This window comes from Tachypleus tridentatus, chromosome 12 (genome assembly GCF_004210375.1).
Source record: "Tachypleus tridentatus isolate NWPU-2018 chromosome 12, ASM421037v1, whole genome shotgun sequence".
NCBI lineage: Eukaryota > Metazoa > Arthropoda > Merostomata > Xiphosura > Limulidae > Tachypleus > Tachypleus tridentatus.
Window position 1 is genome coordinate 38,262,283 of NC_134836.1, and position 12,466 is coordinate 38,274,748.

The window sequence follows — 12,466 nt, forward strand, 5'->3', positions numbered from 1 at the left end:
ATTTCCCAAAAGTGAAAACTCATTCTTGATTTTTAAAGCGGTAAAAGAACTATGTTCTTCATATCGACAGCCAGAAAGTTGAAAAAACTTCAAGTCAAGAGTTTGTATCAGTTATTGAACGATAAATTTCAGCATTTTTAAGAGTTTACAGATTAAAAGAGAACACAGCAGAGAATGAGAGACGTATGTAGAAAAAAAATTCATTCGTGAGTTCTAAGTCTATTAAAGTATTAAACAGTTTCCAATGACGTGACACGTTTCTCAAGGTAAATGTACTGGTGTTTATTCTAAGAAAATGGAGTAATTATTCTGAATTTATCGACTACATGAAAACGAGCATGATATACCTCCCTCATTCTTCTGTGATTGTTTCATTTTATGTGGTATTTTTGTTGATACTAAATGTAAGTGTTTTCTTATAGCAAACCTACATTGGGCTAGCTGCTAAGTCCACCGAGAGGAATCGAGCTTCTGATTTTAGCGTTTTAAATCTGTAGACTTACCGCTGTACCAGTGGGGAACGCTAGTTGTTTACAAAAAAAAACGTACACACACACATACTGAGAGCAAAACTACAAACAATAAGCCCGAATTTGATAATAAAACTAATATTTTTGATCAACACACCTTAAGAAATGGGAAATACTGCTAGTAAAATATGAATTGTCTCTATCTCTATGTTATAATCTAAACAATGTCTAGTATTTAAAACAAAATAATTATTTATAAATCGCATCACGGCGTATTTACCCGTCATCCATTAGTCGTCATAATGTATTTATTAATCCTCTACTACATGTTCGAATAAAGATACATTTATTTCATTTGAGTTAACTACAGTAAAAAAAAGACCCGTGAAGTGTTAACGTCACAGTAAAATATTAAATTGCAATATCGCCAAAACTGAGACAAATAAAACCAAAAAATCAATTATATTACATTAAAAAATAAAGTTAGGAATGATGCTGTCCAAAGAGAACTGTAACGTTTTGTTGCAACTGGAAAACTGAAGTCTAGTAATAGGAAGAGACATCAAGAATTATACAGGCGAAAAGATGGAAACTGAAACGTTCTCAATATCCAATTGATTTACATATACCAGGCAACAAAACTAAATAAATACACAATACGCATGGGATAGAATCAGCATAGTTTAACTGAAGTTTCCCAGTTTGCCTTTGAATAAAAAAGGTCCATCTTTCAGAAGAGTTTGGGTTATGGGATTTTATGATTTTGTATTAACAGTTTAAAGTTAGCAAGTTAGAGGAATGAATGGGATAATGGGTCATAGACTGACGTAACCAAAGCAATTTTTTATTGAAAAATCTAGAAGAGTCCTTATGTGAAGATGTGACCTTGAGAGGTTTCAACTCTTATGTGTAAGCAAAGCGTCGAAGTATAATAGAGGTAGAAAATGTTTCGCTGCAGGAATGAATGATATATTCATACTTTATGGTATTATAAAGAAGAAGCAATATCATAACATCCTGGTTTGTCACGCAAAGCCCAATGGACGGCGTTAATTATGTCGTTTCCAGTTTCCACAATCAAAACATACTGCCCTCTTGAATACAGAGATGTTTGAAAGAGAAAGAAGAGTTGGTTACATAAAAACTATGGAAAGGTCAACCTAATTTTCCAACGTTAATCCACTGATGCTTTCAAGCACTCGTTTGATGAGTTAAATTGCACATGTGCTTCACTTTTGGGGCACTGTGCAACGGGAATGAAAGAAGCTGACAGTCTTAATAGCTGGTAGCATCCATGTCATATGAATAGAATATTGTAATTAGGGTTAGAGAAAGACCTGCTAAACATTCACAACGAGCCTCTCAAACCATACATTATAATTTTGATAAATTAAAGCAACTTTCTGCATAACTTGAGTTTACACATGATGAAATCACAGTGATAAACAAGTTCCGTTAATCTATTTATGAAAAAAGCAATGATTGGGAAAATGTTTGTTTTTATAATTTCGCGCAAAACTACACGAGGGTTATCTGCGCTAGCCGTCTCTACTTTAGCAGTGTAAGACTAGAAAGAAGGCAGCTAGTCATCACCACTCACTGCCAATTCTTGGGCTACTCTTTTACCAACGAATAGTGGGATTGACCGACACGTTATAATGCTCAAGTGACTGAAAGAGTGAACATGTTTGGTGTGATGCGGATTCGAACCTGCAACCCTTAGAGTGCCAATAAAGTGCCCTAATCACCTGCCCATGCCAAGCCAGTATGGAATAAGTTAATATAGTTTTTAACTTACTTGAATTTTTTAACATACCTTTTCCACCCATTTGAAATCTCCTGATAGAAACTTACATCTGAAAAAAGTTGATGAAATCCATTAATAACCTATAAAGTAATTTCCAATTTCCCATCTGAATCTTATTTTAAGTAAATTTTGGAGTTTCTTGTTTTGGAATAATTAAGAAAATAAAAGAGTCAAATATATAAAAGAGGATTAAACTTACCAATTACAACAAGATTAGCATAGGACAGAGAGGGACACTTTCCTTGCACGTAAGTGACGTCACACTTATAGTTCCCTTCGTCCTCCATCCGTAAGGGATAAATTCTCAAATGAGCAGTGGATTTTTCAACGACAAAGTCGGCGCGATCTGGGTTGGCTAGTTCCTGCAGAGGTTTCTCAACGTCGTCGCTATATAGATATAATCTTTTCCATTCACTACTTGTGTTTTTTGTCCACGTTATGAAGTACACCTCGCCACACGAACCTACGTCGACGTTACACGGCAGTTCAGCAGCTTCTCCAACAAGTCCCGTTACTGTCGAACTGTCATCTGTAAAAGCGGAATAATGACATTTCCAGACACCTGATCTAAGCAATAAAATAAGAGTTTTATGATCGCGACCAAAACTTAAGGTAAAAAATCTAAACCTCGCAATGGACCGTTTTTTTTACAGCTCAGGCCTAGGGCTTTAGACTCAATAGCCCCTTTCTTTTTGCGCCCGTGGTTTCTACTCTAATCGCTAGTGTATTTCTAACTAACATTACTAGTACTGATAATAAACTAAGACACTGAAGCTACGTTGCAAAGCATAAAGAAAACAACCAAATACTGTAAGAATATATCAGATTTCTTGTAAAATAGTTTTTTTTATTCATGTTTTGTAACATTGCTGTCGTGCTTTAGGTTTATAGACTTGAACATGAAGAGCTGGTAGTATTTCATTTAGTTTCATACATTAACAAGAAACTTCCAGATTTTATATTCATCGTCGTGTTTTGTGCTTGGAACATAAACGTTATTAATCATTTGTAATCATTACCGTTAGAGAGCATCATTGGTTAGTAGTAGAAACTTTGTTTCTCAATACATCTTGGAATTAATTTATGCTACAAAGTAGTGTTTTTGTAAGCATTAATGGTCTTTACTAAATTACAAATAAAATATGAATATTCGGTTCTTCAATTTAAAATAAACATGTAACTTTATTACAAGAATCAATATATGTGTGTGTGTAACGTAACTCCTAAATCGCTGGCCACACAGACTTATAAGTGACAATAAACGAATCGTCTTGGTCCAGAGGTTTGCCCAAAGTCAATATTTTCTATCCCACCCCACGAGTATCCAAGGGATTTCTCGAAAAAAAACTTCTAAATTGCTGAGCTCACCGATTTCTAAATGGTGCCAAATGAATCGCCTCGACCCCAAGGTTTTGTATATATGTAAAACTTTTTACTCAACTTTGTAAGGAACCCGGCTATTTCGCAAAAACATTCTTAAGGGGATTACTCAAAAGCAGACTCAAAATCTGGTATTGATTTAGATCCAAACTCGTCGACATAGAAGTTCAATCGCTGAATTTGCATTATAGCGATCCTATAAATGCGGACCGTAGGGTCACGGTTTCGCCAAATGGAATAAAACGAATTGTTTCGGCCCCGAGTTTTGCACAAAGGTAAAAACTTTTCACCCAATCCCCAGGGAACACGGGTATTTCACGAAAAGACTTTTACGGAATTTGCTCGAAAGTAAACCCCAAATTAAGCATTGTTTTGCTTTAGACCATGTAAATAAGTAGCCCCTACTAATTACCGTGTGTAACTTGGTTAAACAAATTAAATTTCCATTATAGAGGCAACGATTATTAAACTGCTAAAGTACAAACTTGTAGCTAATGTGTGTTATATCAGTTCTGTAAATGTGGGCCTTGAGCCCTTTGGTTCTGTGCTCTGCGTATCACGGAAAGCTTTGACAGTTTCAGTTTAGAAAGTTGTATTTCACTAAAAATGGACAAAGATGTTCGTAATATTCATAATATTCCAGTTATTCTGTTTTGTTACTGCTTGTTTTTGTAAAATATATAAAGGGCTTATCATGGTTTTTCAATCATTATCCTACTTCAAAACACAATAATAATACTAAAGTAAAATCATCGAATAACTTATCATCTTAAAGTATTTTAAGTATATTCTTGAAATATTATATATAATTATGGGTCATTCCATGCCAACTCACCATAGGCTTCCCAGTTCAAGTCATAGATTTTCTTGAAAAATTTAAGCAAAATCTTCATTTTGATTTATTCAGCTATCTATGACACCAACTGGGAAAAGTTTGATTTTTTTCTGGGTGGGTTGGCATGGAATGACCCTTATTTAAGTTAAGCACAAAGCTACACAGTGGGCTATCTGTTTCTAGCGTTGTAAGTCTGCAGAAATACCGTTGTGCCACTGGGGGGGGCATATGCTTAAGCTGCAATAATAAACCAACATTAGTGGAATTTTAACGTTTATCACTACAATGTTAGATGTATGAATGGAGGTAATTTGTTCAAACTCAACTATATTTTTGAGAAGAATATACTAATAGTTTTTAAATATAACTGTTCCATAGTGGCACAGCGGTATATCTACGGACCCACATCGCTAAACAACGGGATTCAATACCTGTGGTGGTCAAAACACAGATAGCCCATTGTGTAGCTTTGCGTTTATTCTAAACAAACAAATAAAATAACTATAACTCAATAGACTCATGAGTTACATTTCCGATTATGATAAACTTCTGTATTAAAAACTAGAACACTTCTTGTTTGTTATTATTAAACACGTTTCAATCAAAAACCAATTACTCAAGTAACAAGATTTGTTAAAATTGAAATTTAAATAATACTGACAAAATTACTCTTCATTCAAAAGTACTATATCTTTAATTAGTACTATGTCACTTTCTGAATAATATTTTGAAATATGGCAGCATAGAAACAACAGACACTAAATCGTCATCTGTGTGAAATCAATATCATAAAGAAACACGAATAAGTTTCCGAACTGTCCGTGTATAATAGATCGAAATAATATTATTTTCAAATAACAAAAATCCCAAACGTGACCTGGTCACGCATATATTTTTTCCCACAGCTACATATATCATGCATTATTTTTTTCTCTCCAAACTGAGAAGGAATGTTTGGAGATGATGAGTCATGGTATGTAAATACGTGGTCCTACTTGTGTTGTATGACCACTATTTCCATAAAACCTGAAGACCTGAAGACGCAACAAGATTTTCATCACAGTGTAGCTCAATAAAAAATATTTTATAACCGAACCATCCTTATCTCAATCGCAACAGTGTTTGGGCAATCGTAAACTGTCTTACTATAATAAACACTATTTTGTCTCTATCTCTTTTTACAGATTTGGTCCGAGTATCACCAAAATTGGCCAGAACAATAAACTGACCCATGAAGTGTCCTAAAGAGCATTGATTTTCTGAATTATCTCTTGTGGTAGTAAAACACATTCTTCATCCCGAACTTAACGTTAACAAGGACACTCGTTATAGGCCAAGAGAAAATGGCAAAATACTCGACTTAAATTTATTGTAATGCAGATTTGGAGTGAAATGTTATGGATCAAAGTAAATATTCAAAAAATTATCTTTTATTTTGTGCCTCATTTCCGTTACATCTACTTTACATGACTCGCTTATACTACTGAATTACTGTTAGTAGAACGGCTGTGTCCGCTAGTATACATAATAGACACTCATTTATTCTTAAACCTTTGATACTAATTATTTTGATCCTACTGTTATTCAGCCTGATATTTTTACTGCTCTTTGATAGATCTGTAAAGTATTTTCAGACCTCAAAAACAAAATCCCTAAACAGTAGAGACAGTTATCATTTACCGAACTTTCCTGGTACAGAACAGTGTGGTTTTAATAATTGGCAAATCTCGTAAATAAAAAGAAACCCTCTATTTAGTTTTTAATTTAAAATTGCTTTAAAATGAGCTAGATAAGCAAAAAAACGTTTTAATTTTGTTTGTTTGTTTTGGAATTTCGCACAAAGCTACTCGAGGGCTATCTGTGCTAGCCGTCCCTAATTTAGCAGTTTAAGACTAGAGGGAAGGCAGATAGTCATCACCACCCACCGTCAACTCTTGGGCTACTATTTTACCAACGAAAAGTGGGATTGACCGTCATATTATAACGCCCCCAGGGCTGGGAGGGTGAGCATGTTTAGCATACTCGGATGCGAACCCGCGACCCTCAGATTACGAGCGCATGCCTTAACGCGTTTGGCCATGCCAGGCCCCAAACGTTTTAATAAGTATTTTAGTAATAATAAGTAATGTTCTTCAATGTCTACAAATTAAGCTTATATTTATAGCTTTTTGATTTACAAGTAATGTGAGTTATTACAATACACGTAAAGATCCTAATGTAAAAAGAATACTATAAACATTAGATTGTAGAAATATTATCTTCGGTTTATTTTTTCGCGTGACAAATTAATCCTGGGCTTGTAGATAAAGGCGCTCAACTCGATATCTTAGGGTTGCCAATTCGAATCCACATTACCTAACATACTCTTCTTCTCAGTATTTGGAGCGTTATAAGGTAACAGTCACTTTCACTATTCTTTAGTAAATAAAACAGCCGAAGACTAGGTAGTGTTAACTAGCTACTTTCCCTCTACTCTATTAATGTTTAACTTGTAATGGTTAGCCTTCATGTAGCTTAGCGCGAAATTCAAAAGCAAGCCATAATACATTTTAAATTGGAGGGTAACTGTTTTGTTTTCAGAGGTTATTTGAAGGCTTATGGTTTAATTAACTTACCTGATAACTATTCTTATATCTATTAAGTATAATACTGTCTATGAGAGTAAAAAGTCAAAACATGATTGAAACAGAAGATTTTGTGCATTGTTGTAAAAATCTCAGTAAGAGCAAACAAAAACCTTCTGACAAGAATTCTGACAACCACTGATGTAGATATGGATTGCTAACCAGACTTTTGTGACATCTTGATTCTTGAAATAGACTGCAGGAAAAACCTCCCAGGCTGGAGTGATATCAATTACAAATGCCAGGGATAACTGTCGCTAAAGTTGATTTTTAAAAGTGTTTGACACATGAGAGTATCCGAAACAGATCAAATATCATGTGCACGTTGCAAATGGGATCAAACTTATTGTATATGTCACAAGTTCGATAGTCTGTCTTAGTTTGGTTACTGCGTATCTTTTCCTTTACTGATTTTTCTGAGGGTTAACCAGTTAGCTTTAACCAAGACACGAAAACTCAAAATTTTCTTGTTCTGTTTTGTTGACTCAGGTGGAAATCATTTTCATATTTTAATTTCTTGATTATTATACACTTTTGAAGGGGGATATTGTAGATATTTCATAACAACGATCAATTAACAAAAGAGCCGAGAATTTGAAACTAAAACCTGTTGATGTTACGTCTTTATCATTCGATGTGTCACATTTGTACCCCAATCTCACATCACAGTAAAGTATTCAAATTAAGGCTTAGACAAGAATATTTACTTTCGGAAAAAAAGAACATTTAAGCTAACATTATTAATTTTTTGTTGTAAGTGTGTGTATTTTTTCATAGCAAAGCTACATTGGGCTATCTGCTAAGTCGACCGAGGGGAATCGCACCTCTGATTTTAGCGTTTAAAATCCGTAAACTTACCGCTGTGCTAGTGGGGAACCTTATTGTAAGACATGTCAATGTATTATTCTCAGATAAGAGCTGTTTTTAATCTTGACAAAGTCGATACATCGGAGTTTTCCCTATTCACTTATTTAATTGAATACAGGTATTTTCGTACAGCTGATAATAACTAGTAGAAATTATAGAACACCAGTACACGTGAAATATATATAAAAGTATAACATAAAATAATTAATCTAATTAAAAATATGGTCCTTTGAAATAGTAAAAGATTGTTTAAAAAATCATATTTTTCGCAAAACAAACAAAGATGCATAACTGACTTATTTATACAAATTTGAAGAAGTTAGGTTCGTTACACGAAATAGGAAAAAAAATACAGAAATTGAGTTAATTGGATTGATATGTTATACGTGTATGCAATTTTATATAAATCTTAGTGTTGATTTTACTTCATTAAAACTATGTAATAAATATGTATATTGATTAATGATGTCAGTTTTCTTTGACAGTAAAAAAAGATTTTAAGTATAATAGATTTATAATAAACCATAGAAAGATGTGGCACTTAATATAATAATTATATATATATTTCTAGAATTACTTAAACCAAATGTTCGATTTTATTATTTTCTTCATGAATACTTTTCAATACTTAAAATATCGGTCAGTTGTATTTATTATTATGTATGATTTAAGCACTTTTCAACATATCTACAATGCTTTAAGCATATCTGTAATGCAGTTATAAGAAGAAGGTGACAGTTTGAACAAAGAACTAATACATAATCCTATCTTTGAAAAACGGATTACGAGGAAAACAGAAAAGATTACCAATGTAATTGTTTTCTTTAGGAGACAAAATATATCGTATTGGAATTCCAAGAAGGGATGCCAAAATATGATGCTAAAAAATACAAAGGAAACTTCGATTACAAAAAGTTTTATTTGCACTGTTGGGTTCGTTTTTTCAAAGTATGAATATCATAATCTTAAGCCTTTATAGTAATAATAATATTTTGATCACGACTTGGAGCGACCTGATATATTCACCTTAAACCTTCAAAAAATTAAACTTATGGAAATAATAACGCCTTCACTACAACTCGGAGCTACCTGATACAATCATCTTAAACTTCAACAAATTATATTTATGAGAATAATAACGTCTTGACTTCGACTAGAAGCGATCTAATATAATAACCTTAAAACTGCAATAGATTAAATATATAGGAACAATAATTTATTGACTAAAACTAACAGCGACCTGAAATAATCACATTTATTTTTCAATAAGTTAAATTTATAGGAATAACAACATTTTGAACTTCACTAGGAACAACTTAAAATGCTTTTCAGGCATTTGAATATAGTTTCCTTTCTTTTATTAAAATATTAAGTGATTTGTAAATATTGCAAAGTACAGGTATTTTTAGAAAATCGGAGAAATGCAAAATTCTCTTCAGAGTTTTTGCCCAAAAATAATGTTAGTTTTAAAAAATCCTACGTGCACAGAATGAGGCCTAACTGTTTATTGTTTTATGGTTCAGAAGTAATATGAAATTGTGTTTTTGTTGAAAACTTACAGTGCATACAATTTTAATGGCTCTCGGTTTTATACATTATTGTCCGTACTATATTGTTCGTGTATTGTCCATTCTTGTGTATGCATGTCCTAAGAACTATTTCTCAGATTGAATGTCTTTAACACCATTTTAACAATGCTTGAAAAATTGTTTGGTAATAAGAGTTTCAAATAATTGAGATGATTGAGAAATAAGTCAACACTTGAAGATTTGTTTGACAATACGTGAAGAACTGTTGAGATTCTGACGGATAAAAGTTATCAAAAACATGGTAAATAATTAGAATCGTTTCGTCTAATCTTCAAGCTGTCGTTCTTTTATTTTGTAACAATTGTGTTACAAACGTCGTAAAAACAAGTTAACTTCAAGATAAAACTGCTATTAGGTGTTTAAAAGAGTTCCAAATAACATTTAATGTCGACTTTACTTATCTCAGGTCGTTGCCTAACCTGTTTAGAATATTTTTAGAATAGAAAAGACTTTAAGTTTAGCAAAATTAGGGTGAAACTTATTTTAAAATTGTCTTGATGTGGGATAATTTTTGTGAGTTCATGCGCGTCAGAAAAACGAACAGAAAGAGGTTCATTCGTTTCAGAAAGAGGTCGCTCCTATTATTCGTCAAGAGCTAATCACGGTATATGATTCCTAGACATAAAAGCTTGTTTAACAATTATCTTAATTGATAATGAAAATTTTGGTGGTCCTGAGCATTTACTAGAGTACTGTTTGTAAAAATATGAAAGAATATTTCAAAACTATTGAGTTATTTAAAAGCACATAGGAGCGTGTGTGTGTTTTTCTTATAGCAAAACCATATCGGGCTATCTGCTGAGCCCACCGAGGGGAATCAAACCCCTGATTTTAGTGTTGTAAATCCGGAGACTTATCGCTGTACTAGCGGGTGGCAAGCAGATAGTATCCAAAGCAAAATGAACAAAAATCCCTAAACAGCTGTATCTTGATTTAACAAAAGTAACATTGTGTAATTGAAAGAGTAAGTTGGCAACAACGTTTTCTTTTCATAAAAAAAGTGCTTCAGGTAAGAATCGAAAATCACCTGTATCATCATCAATAACCCTATTTATTTATTTTTTTATGTAGTAACAAATTGTTTCGGAAGATTGAAACATATCAGTCATTAGAGACTGGAACAGGAAATGATGAAAGTAACTTTTGTGTGTGTGTATACTACTGTAACTGTAGGTAATTAATTCGCAACCCTTAGGGAAAAGTTCGTTAAAGTTTTAATATCATTCAAGATATACCTATATACCTGATGTAAAGACTTTAGGCTACAATTTTTCGTTTAATGACGAAATTAAAATGTCTATATCGTAGAATTAACCAAGTAATTTTGAAAAAGAAATAATCGGAAAATTCCATTTTAGGCCTTTCTCTTCTAATAGTGTACATAGTAAGATCATTAACAGAAAAAAAAATTAAATAGTACTTCTGTACATTGGAAATTAAGCCAATACATACAAGCAACATATATCCATAATAAGAAACATCGATATTTCAACTGAATATAATTGCATTATGCAAATTAAACAACTGAAGTGGAAAACGTCTCTTCGCAAATGGTCTTGATAAGGTTTGATTTGGATGAAAATGAATGGTTAAACTACAAATGGTGTATTGCATTTTATACGAGATAATGCAGTTAGTTCGTCATAATGCAAACAAGTATCAATCGTATTCTGTAAATGAAACGTTCTCCATTTTGAAACTTAATTTCATATTGTAACTAGTTGTTTTCTTTTACTGCAATAATAAAGAAATTAATTTTCCCCTTTTATTAACTTGTTTTATTATTCCAAAATTTTCGCATATTCAGATTTCAGCATTTTGTAAACCCTAATACGAGAGAACCACTAGAAAATTCAGACGACAAATTTAGTTGTTTGGTTTTAGCGCAAATATAAAGATATAAATGAAATATTTGTGGAATTTGGAAGGTAAAAACAATAAGCACTCTATTGTTGAAGATAATTAGCAACTGGTTAAAAACATAAATACTATGAATTTACTACTACATGTATTTTTCAACTATTATTTCGTTACTGTATGTTTCTCGTAATTTGTGAGTGCAAGTACAACTATACCTCTAGTACAACAATTTGTTTTCGAATTATGTGTTGTACATTTTGTAATTCAATAACATTAATTAAAAAAAGTTACAAAATAAGATTTCAGTGAAAATATCTTACACTTTTTATGAAAAGCATAATTACTTTTAACTTTTGACGTGTTTCAAGACGAGATATCAAGCACAGATTTTGTCTCAGATCGAAACGTGTTTTTCAAATAAACTCCAAACAAAAGAGAATTATTTTCTATGTAATCATCTTTTTCTTAACGCTGGTGAATGACGTAACATCAAATAAATTTGCATCTATAAGAACCAGTTGGAAATTGCAACTCTAATGTTCATAAATCTCCTCGAAATAGTAGCCCGAACAGTAAGTTTGAAAACTTTTGATTAGCGTCCACACTTTGCCTAGTAGACTAATTTTTCTTGCCTCATTTCCGCAGTTTCCTCATGAGAAAACTTCTTTCTTACAATTTTCCGTGATGAAGAGGCAGCCAAAACTCATCGACGCGGGAAACTGCTGTACACTAACCATTTTAGGGAAGTATCTCAATACAATTCTTCCCTTATAAAGGTTTCTCTTACAGTTCATAGCGCTCAGCTAAACGAGAGGTACTTTTCTTAACGAACCATCGCCCAACAATAAATTATACCTGCTCAGATGAGCTGAAAGCTTTCGCTTCACCAAGTAATAAAACTGTCTAAAAATTTATAAGAAAAATCCTCTCACCGCAAGTATCTTCGTTTTTTCGTTTCCTGAACCAATTTGCTTTGTATCACTTGAATATGGTTTGAAGGACGTTAACAAACCATCAGGTAAATCTCTAATGTT

The 12,466-nt window shown here is 32.7% G+C and overlaps 1 protein-coding gene across 1 annotated transcript in view; it reads right to left on the bottom strand.

The window, feature by feature from the left end:
• The window catches only part of LOC143233062 (hemicentin-1-like), a 108,370-nt gene that overhangs the window by 32,330 nt on the left and 63,574 nt on the right, over positions 1 to 12,466 (bottom strand). The window contains exon 2 of the mRNA XM_076468937.1: positions 2,477 to 2,806. Within this exon, the coding sequence (XP_076325052.1) occupies positions 2,477 to 2,806 (330 nt within the window). The remainder of the gene's footprint in view (positions 1 to 2,476; positions 2,807 to 12,466) is intronic.